General features: G+C 42.5%; 1 protein-coding gene across 1 annotated transcript in view; it reads left to right on the top strand.

The window, feature by feature from the left end:
* Positions 1–20,592, top strand: part of LOC130681807 (short transient receptor potential channel 5) — a 44,332-nt gene extending 23,740 nt beyond the window's left edge. Inside the window, exons 4-7 of the mRNA XM_057495381.1 lie at positions 16,103–16,306; positions 16,535–16,576; positions 17,373–17,462; positions 19,207–20,592. Of these exons, the coding sequence (XP_057351364.1) occupies positions 16,103–16,306; positions 16,535–16,576; positions 17,373–17,462; positions 19,207–19,896 (1,026 nt within the window). The 3' untranslated portion in view covers positions 19,897–20,592. The remainder of the gene's footprint in view (positions 1–16,102; positions 16,307–16,534; positions 16,577–17,372; positions 17,463–19,206) is intronic.

Here is a 20,592-nt window from a genome sequence, read left to right as displayed (position 1 = left end):
ATATTGTCTCAGTCTTAGGATGGAAAGCTATGGCCCTCCATTTTGGGGGCTGCCCACAGCTGGAGCCATCTGTGTACCATGTATCTTTGGGTATAGGGGCTCTTCCCTCCCGATAGGGACTCTGTGCTACTAATGATTTAAAAGCAAGTTCTTCCTGCTTTTCACTAGTATATGTCACCGGCCCCAATAAGCATTGGAGTTCTTCACTCAAGGGGCTACTAGAGAGGGCACTACGCTGCTGTAGGTAAGCACCCCACTTGGCTAGTGTGGGTATTTGTGCCACACCACTCCTTGGCTTCGGGTCCAGTCTCGTACCAACCCCAAGATGGGATAGGTGGTTATTACGTTTATCGGGGCCATTCCAGTGCTGGATTCTGTAGCCAGCAAAGCGTGATACATGGCAGCCAGTTGTTTTTCTATCAAAGTGTATCGTACCTCTGCCCCTTTCCAGAGTTGTGACCAGAATCCAACAGGTTGGCAAGTTCGTTCAAGCCGCTACCAGAGACCCCAGCCATAACCATCTTCAGAGACATGAACATCCAGCTCACAGGGCCTTGATGGGTCTATCACACTCAAGGCCTGCATGGCCTTGACTGCCCATTTTGCTGTAGTAAAGGCAGATGCACATGTCTCATCCCAGTCCCACCTGACGCCCTTTCATACCAACCAGTATAAGGGCTTCAAAATTTGTGCCAAGTGTGGGATAAACACTCTCCAGTAGCCTAGAAGACCCAGAAACTCCTTTAGCAATGCTACAGTTGTAGAGGTAGGAAAGGCCTGGACTTTATCTATAACTGCTTCTGGTATAACTTTGGACTTACCTGACCAGATGACCCCCAAGAATTTGACAGACAAACCAGGTTGCTGAACCTTGGTGCTGTTCATAGCCCATCCTTTCTCCTGTAGATGCTGCAGCAGTCTAGGTGCTGCACCTTCTACATGTGAAAGAGAATCAGACGTGAGCATGACATCATCAATATAATGGTACAGCCGCACCATTGGAGGTTTCTCCCATGTAGCCAAGTCCTGGGCTACAAGTCCGTGACAGATGGTAGGGCTGTGGAGGTATCCCTGTGGAAGGATGGTGAAAGTCTATTGCCATCTTTCATGTGAAGACAAACTGTTCCTGACTTTCCTGCTCAATGTCAATGGAAAAGAAGGCATTCGCAAGATCTACCACATGATATGTTCTAGTTCATGGCTGAGGGTATCCATCAAGCCTGCAATAGAGGGGACAGCAGCATGCACAGGGGGTATGACTTTATTCAGTTCTCTGTAATCCACAGTCATATGCCAGGAGCCATCTGGCTTTTTTACAGGCCACACTGGGGAACTGAAAGGACTATGGGTGGGCTTTATAATACCCAGCTTTTCCAGCTCCTGGAGAGTTTCTCCAATCTCTTTATGCCCTCCGGGCAGTTTGTACTGTTTGGTATTAGTCACCCGCCGAGGCACAGGCAAAGCTATGGGCGGGTGCCTAGCATGTCCCCTCAGAACTGCCTTCACCACATGTACTCTCAGTCTGAACTCACCTGCAGTGGTCTGCAACCATAGACCCTGCAGGATATCAATCCCCAAAATACACTCAGGGATGGGAGATATATACACAGTATATGCTTTTGGGGGTAGACTCCCTATTCCCAAAGGGATTTGGGCTTGTTTCACTCTGATAGCCTTACCCCTGTATCCATCTATGACAGTGGGGGTCCAGGGGAACCACTCAGGGTTACCATGAATCAGTGAACATTCAGCCCCAGTGTCCACCAGAGCCAGGACACAGTGTATGTTCACTGGAGACCAATGGAGAGCTATTTCAACATGGGGTCTCCTGTCCCCCTCTGGTCCCTCAGGGCAGATACCTTGACCTTCCGCTCAGTCAAACCATGTTCCCCAATCACCTTCCTGTGTGGGCTCAAGTGAGGTTGGCTCGTTCTCCAGCAGGAAGTCTTGCAAACACACAGGCCGGACTCATGGCTCTGTCTCTGACCTCTGCCTCTGTTCTTAATGGCTGGAACTGCTGCTCTGGTTTCAGCTGTTTCCATAGCTCTAGTAAGATCCTATTTGACTTCCCATTTAATTTCCTTCCTTCTACTCCTGCCTGTATTAAATCAACCCACATCTGGGTCCTTGTAACCTTCATGGGGCCCTGTAAATTCTTCTTGTGAGTGACAGGTCTTATTACTTCTTTCCAGATTCACATTGCTTCAGCCTCTCCTAAGTCTGCTATTATACATGTCACCTCGCTTAAGGGATGCCCTAGGTGAGGGGAAAGAATGGCCACTAGAGACCCAAAGAGGGATGTAGGAGCCATTTGAAGTACAATATTTCTCATCCCAGTAGTGAAAATCTCTTCATCTGGGCTGTAATTCTCTGGACTATAGATGGCATTTCTTATGCCTAGCTCTCCTAACACCTGTTGGAGTTCAGCATATGTCTGCCATCTAACAGGAGAGGATGGCAGATCACCCAGATTGGGCCACACAGCATGAAGTGCAGCCATAAGCCAATCAAGGAGGGAGTGACTCCCTGCAATCTGATGTACATTTTGTAATCGCTGCCTCAAAGCAGGCTGCACTGTAAGGGAAGACAGCTTTCCCATCTCTGTTCCAGACAGAACAATTCCATCCACCCCTAAGTTCCACAGATGCAGGAGCCAAGCTGATATTGACTCCGAAGGCTTCTGCCTAAACCGGGAGCCCAAACCCACCAGCTCAGCCTGAATATAGGGGCGGACCATAGAGTGCCCCACAATGTGTGGACAGGGCTGCTCCTCTCTTTGGGGAACTTTCAGCTGCTGGGTCTTTATTTTCTTTACAACCACTGGGCGTGCTTTCAATACAGGAGGCGCCAGTGCCTCCGGCATCACCCCTTCATCCTTCCCCAGCTCCTCCATTTCTGGGGCTGATGGCACCTTTCTCTCCCTTCCCCTGAGTGCCTCCTCTGCTACAACCTTTACCTTTTCTACTGTGCCTCGCAGCAATGCTAGCTCAGTACTCAGCAGCTCTCTTACCTTCACCTCAATGCTTCGCAGCTGATGCTTTCATGCCACCTCCGCCTGTGCTTCCCTCAGGAGTTCGTCTTTTTCCTTGATGGCCTCTTCCTCCTTCAGAACCCCTGGCAGTGCTGCCATTTCCTCTGGTAAGGAATTGTTTACCTCTCCAATGGCACCTTGCTGCCGGCGTTCTCTTGCCACCTCCTTTCACATCAAGGCCATTTCCTTCTTCAGGGAATCCACCGAAGTTTGTGGCTCGTGTTCTCATGCCACCATTTCTTGGGTCTCTTCTGTAAACCTTTTTAGTGCTGTGAGAAGCAGCCAAACCACAGTCCCCGCTGCCTCACAGGCACTCTGTTTTTCAAAAGACCTACTTACTATACCAAGGGCCACCCCTACTGCCTCAGGTATCACCTCCACTTGCCTCCAGTCCTGGAGTGAGGCCCAGTCCTCTAGGAGGCAAGCCACCTCAGACCACATACCCATTGGGGGACGATCCACTGTCTCCCCATTCACAGGGGCAGCCCGCTGAAGCACCCCTCCCAAAGGGCAGTCTGTCTTTTTCCTTGGTCAACAGTGAACCCTGCTGACTTTCACCAATTGTCTTGCCAATGGGTTTCAGCCCCGGGCAAGTTCGCTATGGATTCAATGAGACCAAAGAAATTGACAGTAAAACGTTCTTTGGGGTGAAAGGGTTTATTACCCGGCTTGTTCTCCTGGTGGTAGTCAAGCAGTAGCATCTCTACCTCCATGCAGAGCACTGGGCCGAGCTGTCTATATAGCGCAATAATACTTATTGCCTAAAGGTGTGGAAGCAGCAGCCCAGCAACAGGCCAGTCACATCATCAGGTGGTTTAAGTTCAGTGAGGATCCTGGCCATAGGAGCCCCAACTTCCCCACAAATGCACTTTCACTACAAGGTCCCAGGTACACTGTCTTTCCTTCCCTTGTTATATCACAACTCTGAACTGTACAATCTCCTTGTCCTACAAGCTCCAGTGACTAAAGGGTAGGAATCACTGACACTTCATCCAACATACTTGTGTCCATCTCTTGGCTGTCAAGAACAGTTTGTTAAGAAAATGGAACAACATATAAACCCTTCTGGCTTTCAGACCCATAGAACAGTCCAAATCCTGGAAGCTATAAGGGATAGTATCGCCTGTTTCCAGGTGAAGGAGCTGCCCAATTCAAGCTGTAGAAATTTTATGACTTTGGAGCAGAACCATTTGAAATTTTAATAACTGTCTTTTTCTTTTGCGAAACCCTCAAAGCAATTTAGATAATTGCTTTTTCTCATTGCAGCTTGTCCTTCTCCAACCATTGTCTGGAATCTGATTGGGTATTTCTACATTTCACTAACAAGGAAGCAAACATTCACAACCACAGAGGATATTTTAATAGTGCCCCCCACCCCCACCTTGGGTAATGTGGAACCTATGAAAATCTGCTGGTAATTCCATTTCAATCAACAATGTACATTTTCTGGTAGGTTCTGAAAAATACACAGGGCTTGGTGCTATAAATGATATGAAAGAAAAGACACAGTTGATGCCTTTAGGGAACTTATAGTTCTACTTTAGAGGGGAAAATCTGACACAAGTAAAATAACAGTGGCACTAGTACCATGAGCGTATAACAGCAGTGATTACAGATAGAATGGGCTCAGGAGTAGTCAGACTGCGTAGATTTGAAACCTGGACTGTCACTTTAGTGTGATTTTGGGCGACTTGACCTCTTTCTGCCTCATTTGATTTATCTGTAAAATGAGGATGATAATTAGGCTTTTCATTCACTGCTTACTCTCAGATCCATTTCCTGCTCTGCTCTGTATCAAGGGAACTACATTCCTGACAGTCCCTTGCCCTTTGGCTTCTGGGTATGTTTGATCAACCAGAAGGTAGGAAGAAGTGAGAAGCTAGTGTATTTTTTCCCCATTCCCAACCTCAGTTTCTATGAGGCCTCCAACAGCAGCTGTATTTCCCATGGAGCTCATCTGCAATTGCCACCAGGCATCTCCTCCTTCCTTGGCCCCAGCTGCTGCAGGGCTGGCTCCTCTTGACTCTAGCTTCCGCAAGATAGCCACAGTCTCTGTGCACCGATAGCACCACTCACTGCTTGTTCCCATTGTCCCTCCAGCTCTAGAGATAAGAGGAACTTCCGGTTTTTGCTAATGTCTAAATTGCCTCACTATCCCTGTTCAGCTCCTTTCCTCCTCCATCATCCATGTACTAATCTGTGTATTAAATCTCCTATGTTGGAAAGACCTAATTTCTGGTTTTCTGGTTGCATTCCAAACACTACGTGTCTGACTGGGTTGTTTTAAGGTTGATTTAGGAAATACAAATTGGCTGAGCCTTCAGGGTCATATTTGGAAAGAAAAGTAGAGGTTAACTTTCAGATCTCATTTATGGCAGAGAAATAGCTTACACACCAGCAAGGAGCAGCCTGGTGTTTATCAGATGCAGTAAAAGTGTAGGAGCCAGCCTCAGTCCTTCCAGCCTCTCATTCATTGATTCACCACAAAAATATCTTCAAATGGGAATGAAGTCCTCCCTGCACCAACAGGGAATATGCCCCCACAATGAGGAGAAGCATGTAGAGGAGTTGCATCTCTAGGAGCTGAAGAAAGTTCAGAGCCTGCCTTTAGAAAAGTAATGTTTAAAAAGATGAGAGGTCTACTTTTGTGGTTTCCCACATCCCATGCTGAGCTCTCATACCTCCATCTACCTGGCCTACCACAGCACCCTGGGCTAACTGCCTTACCTACCTTGACCCTTACTTGGACAAATCCATTGTCTCCTCCTGTGAGCCCCAGCTGAGCTCTTTCTCAGTTCTCTAAGGCTGAGAGAAATCAGTAATAAGAATACGGTGAATTAAAAGAAAACAGCCGGTGAAATTAAGGTAAATTTTTTAAAAAGAATATAATGAATATCTGGCATATAGACAAGCTTTTATTAAATCCCAGGTACTTAACTAAGTGCTTTCTATTACCATTATAACTACTATCAATAATAGCTACCATTTATGGAGCACTTATTTATGTGCCAGACACTACACAAAGCACTTTTCATGCATATTTTCTCATTAAATCCTTACCACAACCTTATGAAGTAGGTAATATCATCAATTCAATTTCATGGGTGAAGAAACTGAGGCACAGAGATCGAAGTGACTTACCCATGGGCACACTGTAAATAAGGACACCCTAACCTGAAGAAATAACACTACCTCCACCTCTCCTGTCTGGATCCCAACCCCCCAGGCTCTGGTATGCCCCACCCCCACCACCTCTGACACCCCCAGCTTCACCCTTCCACTTGGTTCACTGACTCGCTGACTGTCCCCTGGGTTCTAACCAGAGGACTACACTCTAAGGAATCTTTCCCTTGGTTCTGGAGACAAATTGCCTTATTCCATTTTCCTGAGGTGAGATTCCTCAGCCCCCTACCCCTGAAAACACCCCCTGCCACGAGCTCCCCTTTCATCTTCAGGGGGTCCACCAGACTTCAAACTTCCAGTTTCTTCTTAGCTCCTCCTCCCTAATACTCCTAGCCTCCCCAAATAAAACAGTCAGTCAACCCACCTGAGATCATCACATCCACAGGGTGAAAAGTTCAGTGCTATCAAGCTCATTTTCATGACAAGAACTTCCTCATTCAACTTACACATTCTGCCTTGGGACCTCTCAGCCCTGTTCCTCCACAGAGAGCTCTTGCATGCCCAAAGCCTCTCTTGCAATTTTACCCACACCAGCAAGTGGAATATCCACTCTCCAGCCTCAGGGGAGGAAGGATGAGCATTCTCTCTCCAACGCTGCCTTGGGGGCACCAAATGCTCTTTTCAGACTTGTGCATCCTGCCTGGGCCTGGCCCTCCCCCTGGTCCAACACAGAAATAAATTCCTCAGTCATTGGGCATCAAGGTGCACTTATGGTTTTGTCAGCAAGCTGAGAGCCTGCACTACTGAGGATGGGAGCTATTTGCCTCGGGTACTGAGGGTATACATTAGCAGGTCTCTGCTGAGCAGCCTCTGCCTTTGACACCTGCTGCTGCCTAGTTATGATTTTGGTGACTGACAAAGATACAAGTGGGGATGGGAAGAGGACAAATGTAGGGAAGTGGGTTTTTTCTTTCCTGTGCTAAAGGGCCACCAAACAGGGAAGATGCCTGGGCAGCTCCTCTGTATACCAGATTCATCTGTCCTGGATGTTCATCAGGAATTGTCATGGAGACTACCTTGGGTGACTCAAACAGAAACAGGATCAGCTATGCTAGTGACAGGAAGAGCCTAATGCCCAAAGGATAACTCTGCCCATCTGCTTGCTGGTGTCCTTTACTCTTTCATCCATTCACTTCACAATAACTATCTCTTGGCTGGATAAATTAGTGAATTTAACAAATATACTGGGGATACAGTAGGTGACTGGTGAACAAGACGTGTAGTCCCTGTTCTCACAGGGTGTGAAATCATAGAAGTGAAGTTTCAAATTTCACTATTTGTCTTTCAGTTCTTTATCTTAAGACTGCCCTTAACCTTTTTTGGGTCATGGATTGCTTTGATAATCTGATAATATGGACATAAAAAGTTCACATATGAGCAAACATGCATAACATTTTGCATATAGTATCAGAGGATTCATAGACATCCTCCCACTGTCATCCAGAAATCCCTCACCAGAAGACCCTGTCCCCAGTTAGAATGCAAATATGTTTTGAGCTGCTAGTAGGTCACTTATGGCTCAGTGTAAAAAGTCCAATCCCTTACTGAGGTCAGGTTTTCATATGGGGCCAAGCAAGTGAGAGACACCATGAGGGAAATGTACCCGAAGAACACTGGGAGGGGACATCAAGAAGAAAAAGAAATTGGAGCCACCCAAGGAAAATGTCACCATCACCCCAGTTTTATAAAGCACTAGATCTACGTAACAGTCCCCAAAGCAAAGATGCCTTCAACCACTGCATAAAATGACACCTATCAATGGACAATCTAGAGATAAAAATGACTGTTTTTGTATTTCAAAAGATTTCAGAGCTGAGACTCCGGCAGAATTGTTCCTTGGGGAAGACACAAGACTCTCCTATGGTCTCTGAATGTTCTCTTCATAGGTTACAAATTACATTTGCAGACAAGTCAAATGGCCATGGCCCAAAGGTCATTGTTGGGGAGTGTGATTCTTCTTGGCTTCTGCCTTATTCTCATTATTCTTGTTCTGGGCACCAGGCATCAGTTGACTGGAAAGCTAAATGATACAAATGTTCTTTAATTTCTGAGAGGCATGAGGTTTAGAAACTAAACATGAGCTCTCAGTTATTAATATCAATAAGATCTCTCTCTTCCTATGGTCACTGGAGCCCTGTATTGTAGCCTGGCTCAAGGTGAGAGACAGCAGGGGCCAGGAGGTGTCCTTTAGCTATTACACAGAAATCAAAATACCCAGAAGGAGCATCAGAGGTTACAACCCACTGCATTACTCTACCTTTTACTTGAGATCTGACAGCAAAATTATACTATCTCAGCTGTCAGGGTAAATCTGCTTTTGTTTAAAAGAGGAAAATAGAAGAGATCTTAGAGTAAAAATGAGTGGAAAGGTCATTATATTTCTCTATTTCTTATTCTCCTTTTTTCTGTTGCAGGATTTTGCTTTTTCCTCTGTTCTCTTTCACAATTTCCCCTGGGTGTTTGAACTTAGAGAAGTACCTGGGCCTATAAAACTGTGAGCTAATCACAAAGGCTTGTTGAGTAATACTTTTATCTCAAAGCTGTTCTTCATAAATGTGGCATATTAGGACTCTCCCACAGTGAAAGAAAAGAGAGTACCACAGGCCTCCTCAGTCACTGGAAAATCAGCACCAATTATGAAAAAAGCTTTGAACTACTGAAATTAGAATCCTCTCAACTGACTCCATCAAACTTCTCATTGGCAGGGCCCTGAAGATTCTTGGAGATTCAGAGAAGTTTCCATCATTCGATGGATCCTCTAGGCAGTTAAGCCACAGGGCTTTTCTCTTAATACCTCATTACATACATTTCATAGGAAAACTAAGCAATGCAAAGATACTTTATGCTGAAGTCCCTCCATCCTTAACCAGGATACACTGTCTGACACATAGTAAGCTCTCAATATTTATTGATAGATGAACAAATTAATTAATTTTTAATGCATATGATGAAATATTTTGAAGTGTTAAGACAGAGCAACTAACAAAGCTGATCAAACCTAAGCTTATTGTCATCTAGTTCAGCAGTTGGCAAATTTCTTCTGTAAAGGGGTAGGTAGTTAATATTTTAGGCTTCATGGACTGTAAGATCTCTCACAACTATCCAATTCTGCTCTTGTTACGTGAAAGAAGCATCAGTTTTTGAAGGTCTGAAGTGGGACCCGGGAAACTGCATTTTAGCAAGCAATCCAGGTGAGTCTACTATTCACTGAAGTTTGGGAACCACTGATGTAGTTCATTCGACTTCAATGGCCATGCGCAACCTCTCTACTCTTCCTGACTTTTTCCTACTGTTATCTCTTTCTGGAAAATTCTTTCCCTCCATCTCTGCCTGTAGAAATCCTGCTGATCTCTCAGCTCAAATAGAACCTCTTTTGCAGAGCCTTCCCTACTTTCTGGTCCCCATCTGCAAACAGCTAGGATTGCTCTTAAAGCAATAAGACAGGATATTGGTTGGTATCCATAATAGAATGTGAGGGGAGTGGAAGTATGAAGATGGGGGAGGCAGAGTAGAGCTAGAGCATGGGTTCTAAAGTTGAGCACCTGAATTTGTACACTAGCACTGACATTGTTACAGGGCTAAAGCTAGGTAACCAGTAAAAAAGTAACACACACCAAGTCCTCAAATGGTCAGAGCAGTAACTCCAATGACCCAGTAACACAGCAGCCATTTCATGCCTGGGGATGAGAGGAGAGGTGCAGACATAATGGCTGCCCACTAAACAACTGTGCATGTTCAGTAGGGAGAAGGACCTGTTTGTAACACCCATTCAGGGGCCTCTGGCTGTTTGGGAAGGGTTAATTGAGTTATTGGAGGGCATTAGTACAGGGTGCAAGTGATCTGGGGGACAGTGGATGGGTAGTGAGCTGGAGCTGGAGGGAGGACTCCTTTGCCCTGATGTTTTGCAGCTGAGTTTGTGTACTTGCATTGCAGTTGCTACAGGGGCTCTAAACTAGATAAACCAATATCAAAGTCATTCCCAGAAGGCTCCAGAATGATTACAACAGGAAGTTCTAACCACCTAGCAACTGTGAGGGAGACAGGATTGCTGACTATTTGGTGACAGGGAAACAGCCCCCCTCTTGACTGATGCACCCATGTGACAAGTTGGAGGTGAGGGTGTGGAGGGGTACGGTATACTCACTCAGGGGACTGTCTCTACTTCACGGCCTTCAAGAAGTTGCGGGTGGCCTGGACTAATTTCATATTTTGAAGATTCCTGTGTTTTTCAAATATTTTTAAAATTAATTACAATAAAAATGGAGTTACAAAAACTATGATATATTTTAAATGCTTACATTGTTTAAATTGAATTTTTAGCCCTGAGGCAAAACTATAATATAATGTATAACTTCTGGTGGGGCACAGAAATCTGCATTTTTAACAAATGCCCCATGTGATTCTGATGCACACCAACATTTAAGAAGCATGCTCTGCATTCTACCAGAAGGAGAAAGCAGTCCAAATGAGGTAGATTTCCCTTGAGATGCCAGGGAAATGAATTTCCCTGCCTCAGTTTTGGGTGTGTTTCACAGCAATTCATATTGCTTCTCATCATAGGGATACAGAGTTGGTCTTATGCCCATGAAGTAAGCAGCTACTAGTTAATGTGAAGGATGCCAAAATACCCCCTCCCCAAAATATCCCTCCAACCAGCCTGCCATTGGGGCCCAAGATCCCTGGGAGTAGCTTTTCTCCTGAAAGTTTATTATTAGCTCTGCTCTGTCTGTGCCTGCCACTCTCCCTTTACATTATGTTAGAAAGCTTTCCAATTTGCTCAGGCAAGATGGTTGCTGGCAGGAGATCTGAGAGACTGCATAAGCATTTATGAAAAGCTGGTGAGAAATTGGCCTTGTAGTTTGATTGCAAGGAAAATAACCTTGAGCTTGGGTTTGTTGAGAAATGTGAAATTGAACAAACATGTTCATTTGCCATAGTTGTGGCCATGTGTTCAGAATCTGAGCTAGTCAACAACATTTGGGGAGATGCTCTACAGACACAGTACCTATACTTGCACTGTGAAAGGGGATAAAATAAATAGAAGCCCTGGCCTGCTCTACAGGACCTGACAATCTCAAAGGCAATGCAGGGCACACACATGAACAAGAACACATATGTAAGGCTGTGTATCATTAGGCAGCACAAAGGTCCTGACATTTTTGGAAGGTTGGAAAGAGGAAGGACCACAGCCTAAGGTTTTGTAGGTTATGTCTTACACAAAAGCCGGGGAGTGATCTTGGAGGATGTTTAAAAGTCATAGTTGGGTAGAGAAGGTAGGACAGAGAGTAGGAGGGGATATCACCACCAAACAGTGAAATTAAGCAAAGAAAAAGCCAGTGTCTATCTGACTTGACTATGTGATATCTAACTTGACTATCACATAAGGTAAAAGGCTAGCCCCATGCAGATGAATGAACACCTCTTGGGCAATATACATTTAGGGAAGTTTTAGACAAATACAACTACAAAAGCCACGTGCACAATCTTGCAATTCAAATTAGCTCAAGCGTTGAAAATAAAACAAATTTCTACATGCCAAATCATCTTCTTGTCCACATTGTGCACTGCTACAATCCCAACACCTAGCATCTAGCAGACAGTCAATATATATTTGTTGAATGAACATATGTATGAATCAATGATTGCATCACCCATCTCTTAACAGCCCACACTGTTTAACCAATCTTGCCAGGTGGTCTATTATTGCCTAATCTTTGTTCTTCTGGTAGAATTCAGGGCATATTTCTCAAATGTTGGTGTGCATCTGTACTCTAATAGTGTTCTGTGTGGTATTCCCACCACCACTTCTGACAGTCATCTCTCTATACCCAGCACCTAGCAGAGTGCCTGTAATATGGTAGTTGCTTGACATAGGAATCAAAGTAGTGGATAGATGGATGGTGAATTGATACATGATGAATAAGTGGAAAAGAACTATGGAGACGATAGTTTGAAATAACTTCTCTGCTACATTATTACACAGTAATTCCCAACTTGAGCTCACCTGAGCACTAGGGAAATGAAATGGTAGCATTTGGGGTCCTTGAGGCATTTTCAAAATGCTTGGCCAAAATCATGTCCTCACCTGAATGGAGTAGGCACAATGAGGGGCACCAGAAAGCCTCCTCAGTTCATATAAAGTGCCTATAGTTTATAACTTGGCCCACTGCATGATTCTATTCTTTGTTAAAACCAGATGCTTTCTTCTCCTCGTATCTTTAAAAAAAACATGTTTTAAAAAGGACATAAGTGCTTATTGTTTAAAAAACAAACAAACAAAAATGCTAAACTCACAGAGGCATTTGAAAAAAAAAACAGAGCATTTCCAGATACCAGGACATCTAGCCAGGTTTATTAGAAAATAGCTGAATACCCATAGGAGCTATATTATCATTCTCTCTTTTCAAACTTGTCTAGAGATAGAATTCTGTGTTTGAAAATTTGACTTGGTTCATTTTTAGAAACACTTAAATTGAATACCTACTTCGAGAGCTAGAGAACTGTTCCCTGAATGGAAAACTGGATATTCTCTGCCATTATAGGATAAAATGAAGATTCAAAGTTTGTTCCTGATATTATAGGCTCATAAATGTAGGGGAAGGAACCAACAATTATATAGGCCTTACTGTATACCAGACAGTAACCTAGGCATTTTACATTGATTTCTACAGCAATGCAGTTTGGTAGGCATTTTCCTCTGTCTTAACAGTTGACAAAACCATGATTCAAAGATTTGGATTGACTGGCCTGAAGTCATGCAGCTAATAAGTAGCAGAGCAGTATTTCAAACCCTGGTTTGTTTGACTCCCAAACCCCTGCTCTTTCCACAATGGCAACTACCTCACGATTTCACACTGCCTTTACTGCATACCCACCTCTACATCCCAAATTGCCTACAGCACCATTAGCTCCCATGGCAGGATTGCAGGGCAGTGATAGTTACTATTACCATAACGGTGGCGGGGAGGGGGCTGGGGGGCATGCCTGTGCAATTTACATATGGAAGCTGTCTTAGTTCTGGGTCTCATCAAAGACATTCAAACCTCTTGTCGGCATTCCCTCTAACAAATGAGGAGGGAAAAAAAATCTATGTATCTCTGTATATATTTTGGGGTTGACATCTAGATATTTTATCATAAATAAAAACAATTGCAAAGGATGTAACTTCAAGAACATGGTAAATACTGACATTTAAAATAAAACTACTCAATAAATGTATCCAATGGAATCTGAATACTATAAGGATTTGTTACTCATAACCATGTATTTAAAAATTAAATGACTAAAGTCTTCTTTAAGAACAGAAAGTTTACATCATTCCTTTTTCTCCCTAAATTATTATTTCCATTCCACATCCCCACAGGATCTTATCATAATGTTATAAAATGCTTGTGTTCTAGTCTTTTATTATTATTGATCACCCTATCAAATTTCTTCATAACAAAAGTATAAATTGAATTTAAATTTTTTTCCTATGGCCAGAAGGTAATACATGTGAAAATGTTTCTTCTACATTAGTTATTATTCAGTTATTACCAGTACAAAAATGCTCAAAAGAACAGAAATATAATACAAATTTTGGTAAATAACTATTAGACATAAAAATACTTTTTTATTGGAAACACATTTCTTAAAGATATAAGTCAGGGTTTTCATCTAACTAGCTATTATAGCCACAGAATATTGAGTACTAAGGAACAGGATTCAGCATCAATTATATGTTTAGCTTCCATTTTTATAAAAGCAAGTGCTAAGAAACCTTATTCATATCAATAAGTATCTGTGAATGGATAGAGTTTTATTATTCCATTGTCACTCAGTTTTCTTAAATTTTTTGAGGTATTGGCCAAAAAGTCATATGATGATTTTTTGGGTAAAATAACATTTTTAACAATCTATCATCTGACAACTTAATTCGGTTCTCCTTAAATTTTATTGAAGACAAAGAATTAGGAACCACACAACTTAGAAATGGATTTATTGCCCAAGAAGCCTCTGAGATGGTCCCCTGCCCCACATTTTCTGGTATATGAGCCTTTAGGCAATATCCTGCCTCTGATGTGGACTGGATGTATGGACTCACTTCTAATAAATATTAGAATATGGCAAAAGCGATGTCATTCAGAGATTAGGTTACCAAATGACCATGGATTTTTCTCCCTTGCTGCCTCTGAGGCAGCCTGCTGCCATGTCATGAGCTGTCCTATGGAGAGGCCCATGCCCACGGAACTGAGGAAGGTGTCCAGCCAATAGTCAACAAGGGACTCAGCTCCTTATTCCAACAATGATAAATTTCACTTCAGTGAAATTAAAATAGTTTTCTCCATGAAAGACACCATTAAGTAAATGAAAAGACAAGATGCAGACTGGGAGAAAACATTGGCAAGTTACATTTCTGGAAGAGCTTGTATGCAGAATATATTTTAAAAACTATCAAAATCTACCTGTAAGAAAATAAACATGATAAAAGTGAGCAAAGGATATGAACAGACACTTCACCACAGAGGATATATATATAGATATCAAATAAACATATGAGAGGATGCTCAATATCATTAGCCATTTGGGAAATGCAACTTCAAATCATAATGAGACCCCACAACTTTCTTATCGAGTGGTGGGAACAAACACCCATACAGCTACTCTGGAAAAAGGTTTGGCAGTTTATTATAAAAGTTAAATCATACTTACCACATGACCCAACAGTGCAACTTCTAGATATTTAAGCCAGAGAAATTAAACTGATGTTTACTCAAAAACTCCACATGAATGCTCACAGTGGTTTCATTCACATTTGCTAAAAACTAGAAACAACCCAAATATTCTCCAGTGGGTGAATGAATAAACAAACCATGGTAAATCCTACTCATAATGGAGAACTACTCAGCAGTAAAATGGAACATAGATAAATTGCAAAGGTGTTAATGCTAAGTGAACCAAGCCAATCTCAAAAGTTTACCTACTGGGATTCCATTTATCTGACATTTTAGAAAAGGTAAACTAGAAGGACAGAGAATGGAACAGTGTTTATTTAGGGATGGGGGAGAGTTTGATTACAAACGGTCAACACTAGGGAGTTTTGGGGGCTGATGCAACTGTTGCATGTCCTGATGGTGGCGGTGGTTACATCAGCCCCTCTAGGTTTTAAAACTCCTAGAAATGTACACCAGTGTGTGTGTCTTGATCATGATGTTGGTTACACAGGTATATACACTTGTCAAAGCTCATCAGACACTTAAAATGGGTGAATTGTACACTGTGTCAATTACACCCCAATAATATTGAATTTTTTAAAAAGAAACCTTGCCCACGTCAATCCCACTCCTTAAAAATAACTACTGTTGACATTTGAGTATGTAACCTGTCTAGAATGTGCGCATGTCCTATAAAGGGTTGTTCAATCGCATAAATAGCATCATTGTACACACTATCTATTGTGCTTTATGTTGTGGTTTTTACTTAAAAGTCCTGGAGGTCTTATAGATATATGGACAAATCCATGTATACATATACGTGTTCTCTCTCTATATATATAAAATGTTGATAGATATACTATATTTTTAAGCTATATTGTAAGCTATTTTGTGAATGTAACACCATTTATTTAACCAGTCTCCCACTGCTGGATATTTAGGTTGTTGCCAATTGTTTTGCTATTACAAGCTATAGTGCTGCAGCAAACAGCCCTGTGCATACATCTTTTTGCAATCATATTGATAGATACATTTCTAAAAGTCGAATGACTGGTTCAAAGGGTATGTGTATAGCTGCTTATAGCTTAGCTGCTGACAGATTGCCCTCTAGAAAGAAGCAAGTAGAACTTTTAGAATGAATCATGTGTGCATTTTGAAGTTTCTTATTCCAAATCCTTGAACTTTTCTTTTGTAGGATCATGCTGATATTGAGTGGAAGTTTGCAAGGACAAAACTCTGGATGAGTTACTTTGATGAAGGTGGCACCTTGCCACCCCCTTTCAACATCATCCCCAGTCCCAAGTCATTTCTATACCTGGGTAACTGGTTCAACAACACTTTCTGCCCCAAAAGAGACCCTGATGGCAGACGGAGAAGACGCAACTTGAGAAGCTTCACTGTAAGGCTTTTAAAAATGGTTTCTTCTTAAAATTATTTTCTACTTTCCTTTCTTTGAGACATGCTCTATCTTATACATCATAAAATCCCTCCAACCTACAGATGTTTGGGGGTTTATCAGGCAGCAACTCCTGTGTCATTCTGCAGTCCTAATGTTTAGACATATCTTCGGGTGGATGGGTTGCTGGGAGATGGCTAATGTAACCTCTGTGTCCGCTTTCAATGACAGGAACGCCATGCTGACAGCTTGATACAGAATCAGCATTATCAGGTAAAGCTTCCTCACAGGGACTAAGCACAATTGTTCTTGGTCAGTTGTGAGACCTTGGTTAAGTTACTTAACCTCACTGAATCTCAGGTTCCTCATCTGTAAAGTGGGGGTGATAAAACTTAATTCAGTGTTGTGAGAATTGAGTGGTAACTATATATGAGTGTAGGTGTGCTTGTGTGTCCTGATGCAGTGCCTTGCACAAGTGCATTAAATGGTAGCTATCATCATCACCATTACTAATACCAAGCATAGTGACAATGTGTGTGCAATTCCCAGGAGACTAAGTAAAATGAAGCCATCCCTGTAAAGGAGCAGTGTAGACTAACTCTAAGAAAAATATCTTGATTATGTAATTAGTGGACATTGACATCAGCAGACTTTGTGACATTGAAGAATGACTTTCTCAACTTTATAAGAATAAAAACTCTCATCTTATTAAGATGGTTAAAGTTTAATCTAGCCTGAAAGGAAAGGATATTGACTGTGACCATTCAAGTATCATTTGGCTCTCATTTTTCCACAAATGTGAATCTGCATTTACCTTATGCTTGGCTGGAAATTTTTCCATTCATGTGAGTTTGGTTTTACTGGCCCACTGTGCCACCAAATTTGGACACATAATAATTCTTCATTTAACCAATGGACTTAACTGGGTGTGCAGAAAATGGCTGGATCCTGGGAGGATTTTCTATTACAAAGACCGTCTAGGCATTTTTTATTTCCTGTGTATGTTCCTTATTTTATTGAGAGCTTGATAAGGAAATTGAATGCCTCTTCATGTTTTTTTTAATTCCAGGAAGTTATCAGGAATTTAGTCAAAAGATATGTGGCTGCTATGATAAGAAATTCCAAAACAAATGAGGGGCTAACAGAAGAAAATTTTAAGGTAATTTAATCATGAAGTGGTTCTCATTTCACATTTCTTAAGCATCATTTAATCTTCAGTGTTTGGGGTTTCTGGTGATGGAATTTCAGCTTCCTGTAACAGCAAAACCAGCTTCAATTCCTGTTCTCTCTCTCAGAGTAGTCTGTCATCCAGTAGATGGAGTGATGTTACCAATGTCTATCACCACAATCAGCTTTATGAGCAAAAGAAATCTGCCCTATGCATTCTTTTAATATTCTCGGTGCTTCTCAGTGTGGGAATTGAGTGCTTTAAAAGGTGTGGCAAGGGGCAAGATAGCAAAGGGAAGATGCTTGGAGATTTGAAAGCCCTTTTTAGTTAAAAAGTATAAGATAAAGACCAAAAAAATCTATTATTAAACCCAAGATTTAAGAAACCCTACCATTAAACATTAAAATTCTCCTAATGCTAGCATTAGCCTAAAACAGTGGTTCTCAACCAGGGCATTTTTTCTCCAGGGCACATTTGGCAATGTCTGGAGACATTTTTTGTTTTCACACTGCAATGTATGTGCTATTGGGCTCTGATGGGTAGAGAGCAGCATTGCTACTAACCATCCTGGAATGTACAGGACAGCTCCCCACAACAGAGAATGATCCAGCTTGACATGTCAATAGATTGAGAAATGCTATCCTAGAACACATGCACATATTCTAAGGAACATAGGAAGGCTGTTATCCTAATGCATAGACATGACTCTTCTATGGAGGGCCTGCTATATGCCAGCTACTCTGCTGGGTATTGGGGCACACTGGTGAGCAGGCTCTAAACAGCCCCTACTCTGGTGGACTGACACATGAACAATAATACTAGAGGATGACGAATGACTGACTATTCTAACATGATAAACACAGGGTGCTGTGGAGACACAGAGCATACATATGGGGGGCTCTCACTGGGGCTTGGGGAGTCAGGGCAGGCTTCCCAGAAGTGATGTTTAAGCTGCGGCTCAAAGGAGGAGCCAGATAAAGGAGCGTTGGGGAGAAGAATGTTCTAGACAGAGAGAACAACATAGGCAAAGACCCAGAGGCAAGAAAGAATATGCCCATACAGGTTGACAGTTGAGAGCCTGAGGAAAGAGTAGGAAGAGATGAAACAGGAGAGACTGACAAGTACCAGGCCTTGAAAAGCCTTGTAGTCCATGGAATGGCATTTCTACTTTAACCTAAGGTCAGTGGCAAGCTACTAGAGAGTTTTAAGCAAGGGAAGGACGTGATCCAACTTCAACTTTTAAAAGGTGGTTTTTAAAGGAGCAATTATCTAAGCAGCGAGTTAAGAGATAGAAGACATTTCATAGGGAGTTGAATGAACAGGGCCTCCTGTCCCAAAACAAGTCTCATCACCTGATGCATTCCATTCCCTAGTTATGTTTCTAAAGTCCTAAAAGCTTTTTCCTCTTCAGTAGTTCCTTTATACGCAGATGCCCACCAGAGCCAGTGCACTAATTCAATACCTTAATTCTTAGTACTTCAACAGGGACTAGTGCTCCTGATGGGGAGCATCTGAAATCAACTTTACCAATTGCACAATTCTTTCAATGGCCAGCCCTGCCTACAGTTATTGGTATTTTTGTGTGTGCTGGAATAATGTGAGATTTTCTGGTAACTTCTGTACTTTATGGTTTGGTATTAGGCAAACTCTGGAACATTCCAAAGGATACTCAATGTGCCTATTTTGAACAAAAGACCAAGTTTCTTAATATAATGTGTCTTCTCTCCTGCCCTAGGAATTAAAGCAGGACATCTCCAGCTTTCGATATGAAGTGCTTGACCTCTTAGGAAATAGGAAACACTCACGGAGAAGCTTTTCCACTAGCAACACTGAACTCTCTCAGAGGGATGATACCAATGATAGTGGTGGGGCACGGGCCAAATCCAAGAGTGTCTCTTTCAACTTAGGCTGCAAGAAAAAGGCCTGCCACGGGCCACCTCTCATCAGAACCATGCCAAGAGCCAGTGGTACTCAAGGGAAGTCAAAAGCTGAGTCATCAAGCAAACGCTCCTTCATGGGTCCTCCTCTCAAGAAACTGGGTCTCCTGTTCTCCAAGTTTAATGGTCATATGTCTGAACCCAGTTCAGAACCAATGTACACAATTTCTGATGGAATTGTTCAGCAGCACTGTATGTGGCAGGACATCAGATATTCTCAGATGGAGACAGGGAAAGCAGAGGCCTGTTCTCAAAGTGAAATGAACCTCAGTGAGGTAGAATTAGGTGAAGCCCAGGGCACTGCTCAGAGCAATGAATGCCCTCTAGCCTGTTCCAGCTCTCTGCACTGCGTATCCAGCATCTGCTCCTCGAATTCTAAACTTTTAGACTCTTCAGAGGATGTATTTGAAACTTGGGGAGAGGCTTGTGACCTGCTCATGCATAAATGGGGTGATGTACAGGAAGAACAAGTTACAACTCGGCTCTAAGTCAAGCCCCTATCATCTGTTCTGGAACTCAAGAAGAAATTTGTAATTGCCTTGCTCTTGGAGGTGACATAGAATATATGATTCCCTTACTGTGCCCCCCCACCAAGAAAGGAGAGTGAAACTCCTGTTATTTTCACTGTCTTTTATAGCTACATTCTTAATTTTTGTTCTTATACTATTATTGCTATTATTTGCCTTTTATACCTATAAACACTAAGTCCATTTCACAACCAACTGAAAGGGTGTTTGCCCCTAATCAGCAGAGGTGCAGTCGGGTGCTTAACCCTTTGGCTTTGCTTTTTACCCTTGCTTCCTTGAAGCGCCAGGTGCCACTTTGCTATGGTTGCTGCCACACAGATTCCTGATCTTCCTCAGGATCTCACACCATTTCCCCATAGGGCTGAGGGATGTGGTCGGCAGTCCCCACCAGCTATCAGATAAAGCAAACTAACCTGCCTATCTCTGTTGCTCTCCAGTGCTCCATGCTGCCCATTCTGGTTCACTCAACAGACTCCAAAGAATTGTCAGCTTGTGGTTTCTAGGTATAACTGGCCTTCTTGAGTTTTTGTTCTTAAACAATACAACTTCTCCTTATTGTGGGGGCTGTGGCTGTTGAGTTTTTGTTTCTTAAAGATATGTTAGTTTCCAAATGTGTGCCAATGAATATTTACCCATAGCATATGTCATATCTAATTA

Source organism: Manis pentadactyla, chromosome X, assembly GCF_030020395.1.
Source record: "Manis pentadactyla isolate mManPen7 chromosome X, mManPen7.hap1, whole genome shotgun sequence".
Lineage (NCBI taxonomy): Eukaryota > Metazoa > Chordata > Mammalia > Pholidota > Manidae > Manis > Manis pentadactyla.
This window is presented reverse-complemented; position numbering and strand designations above follow the sequence as displayed.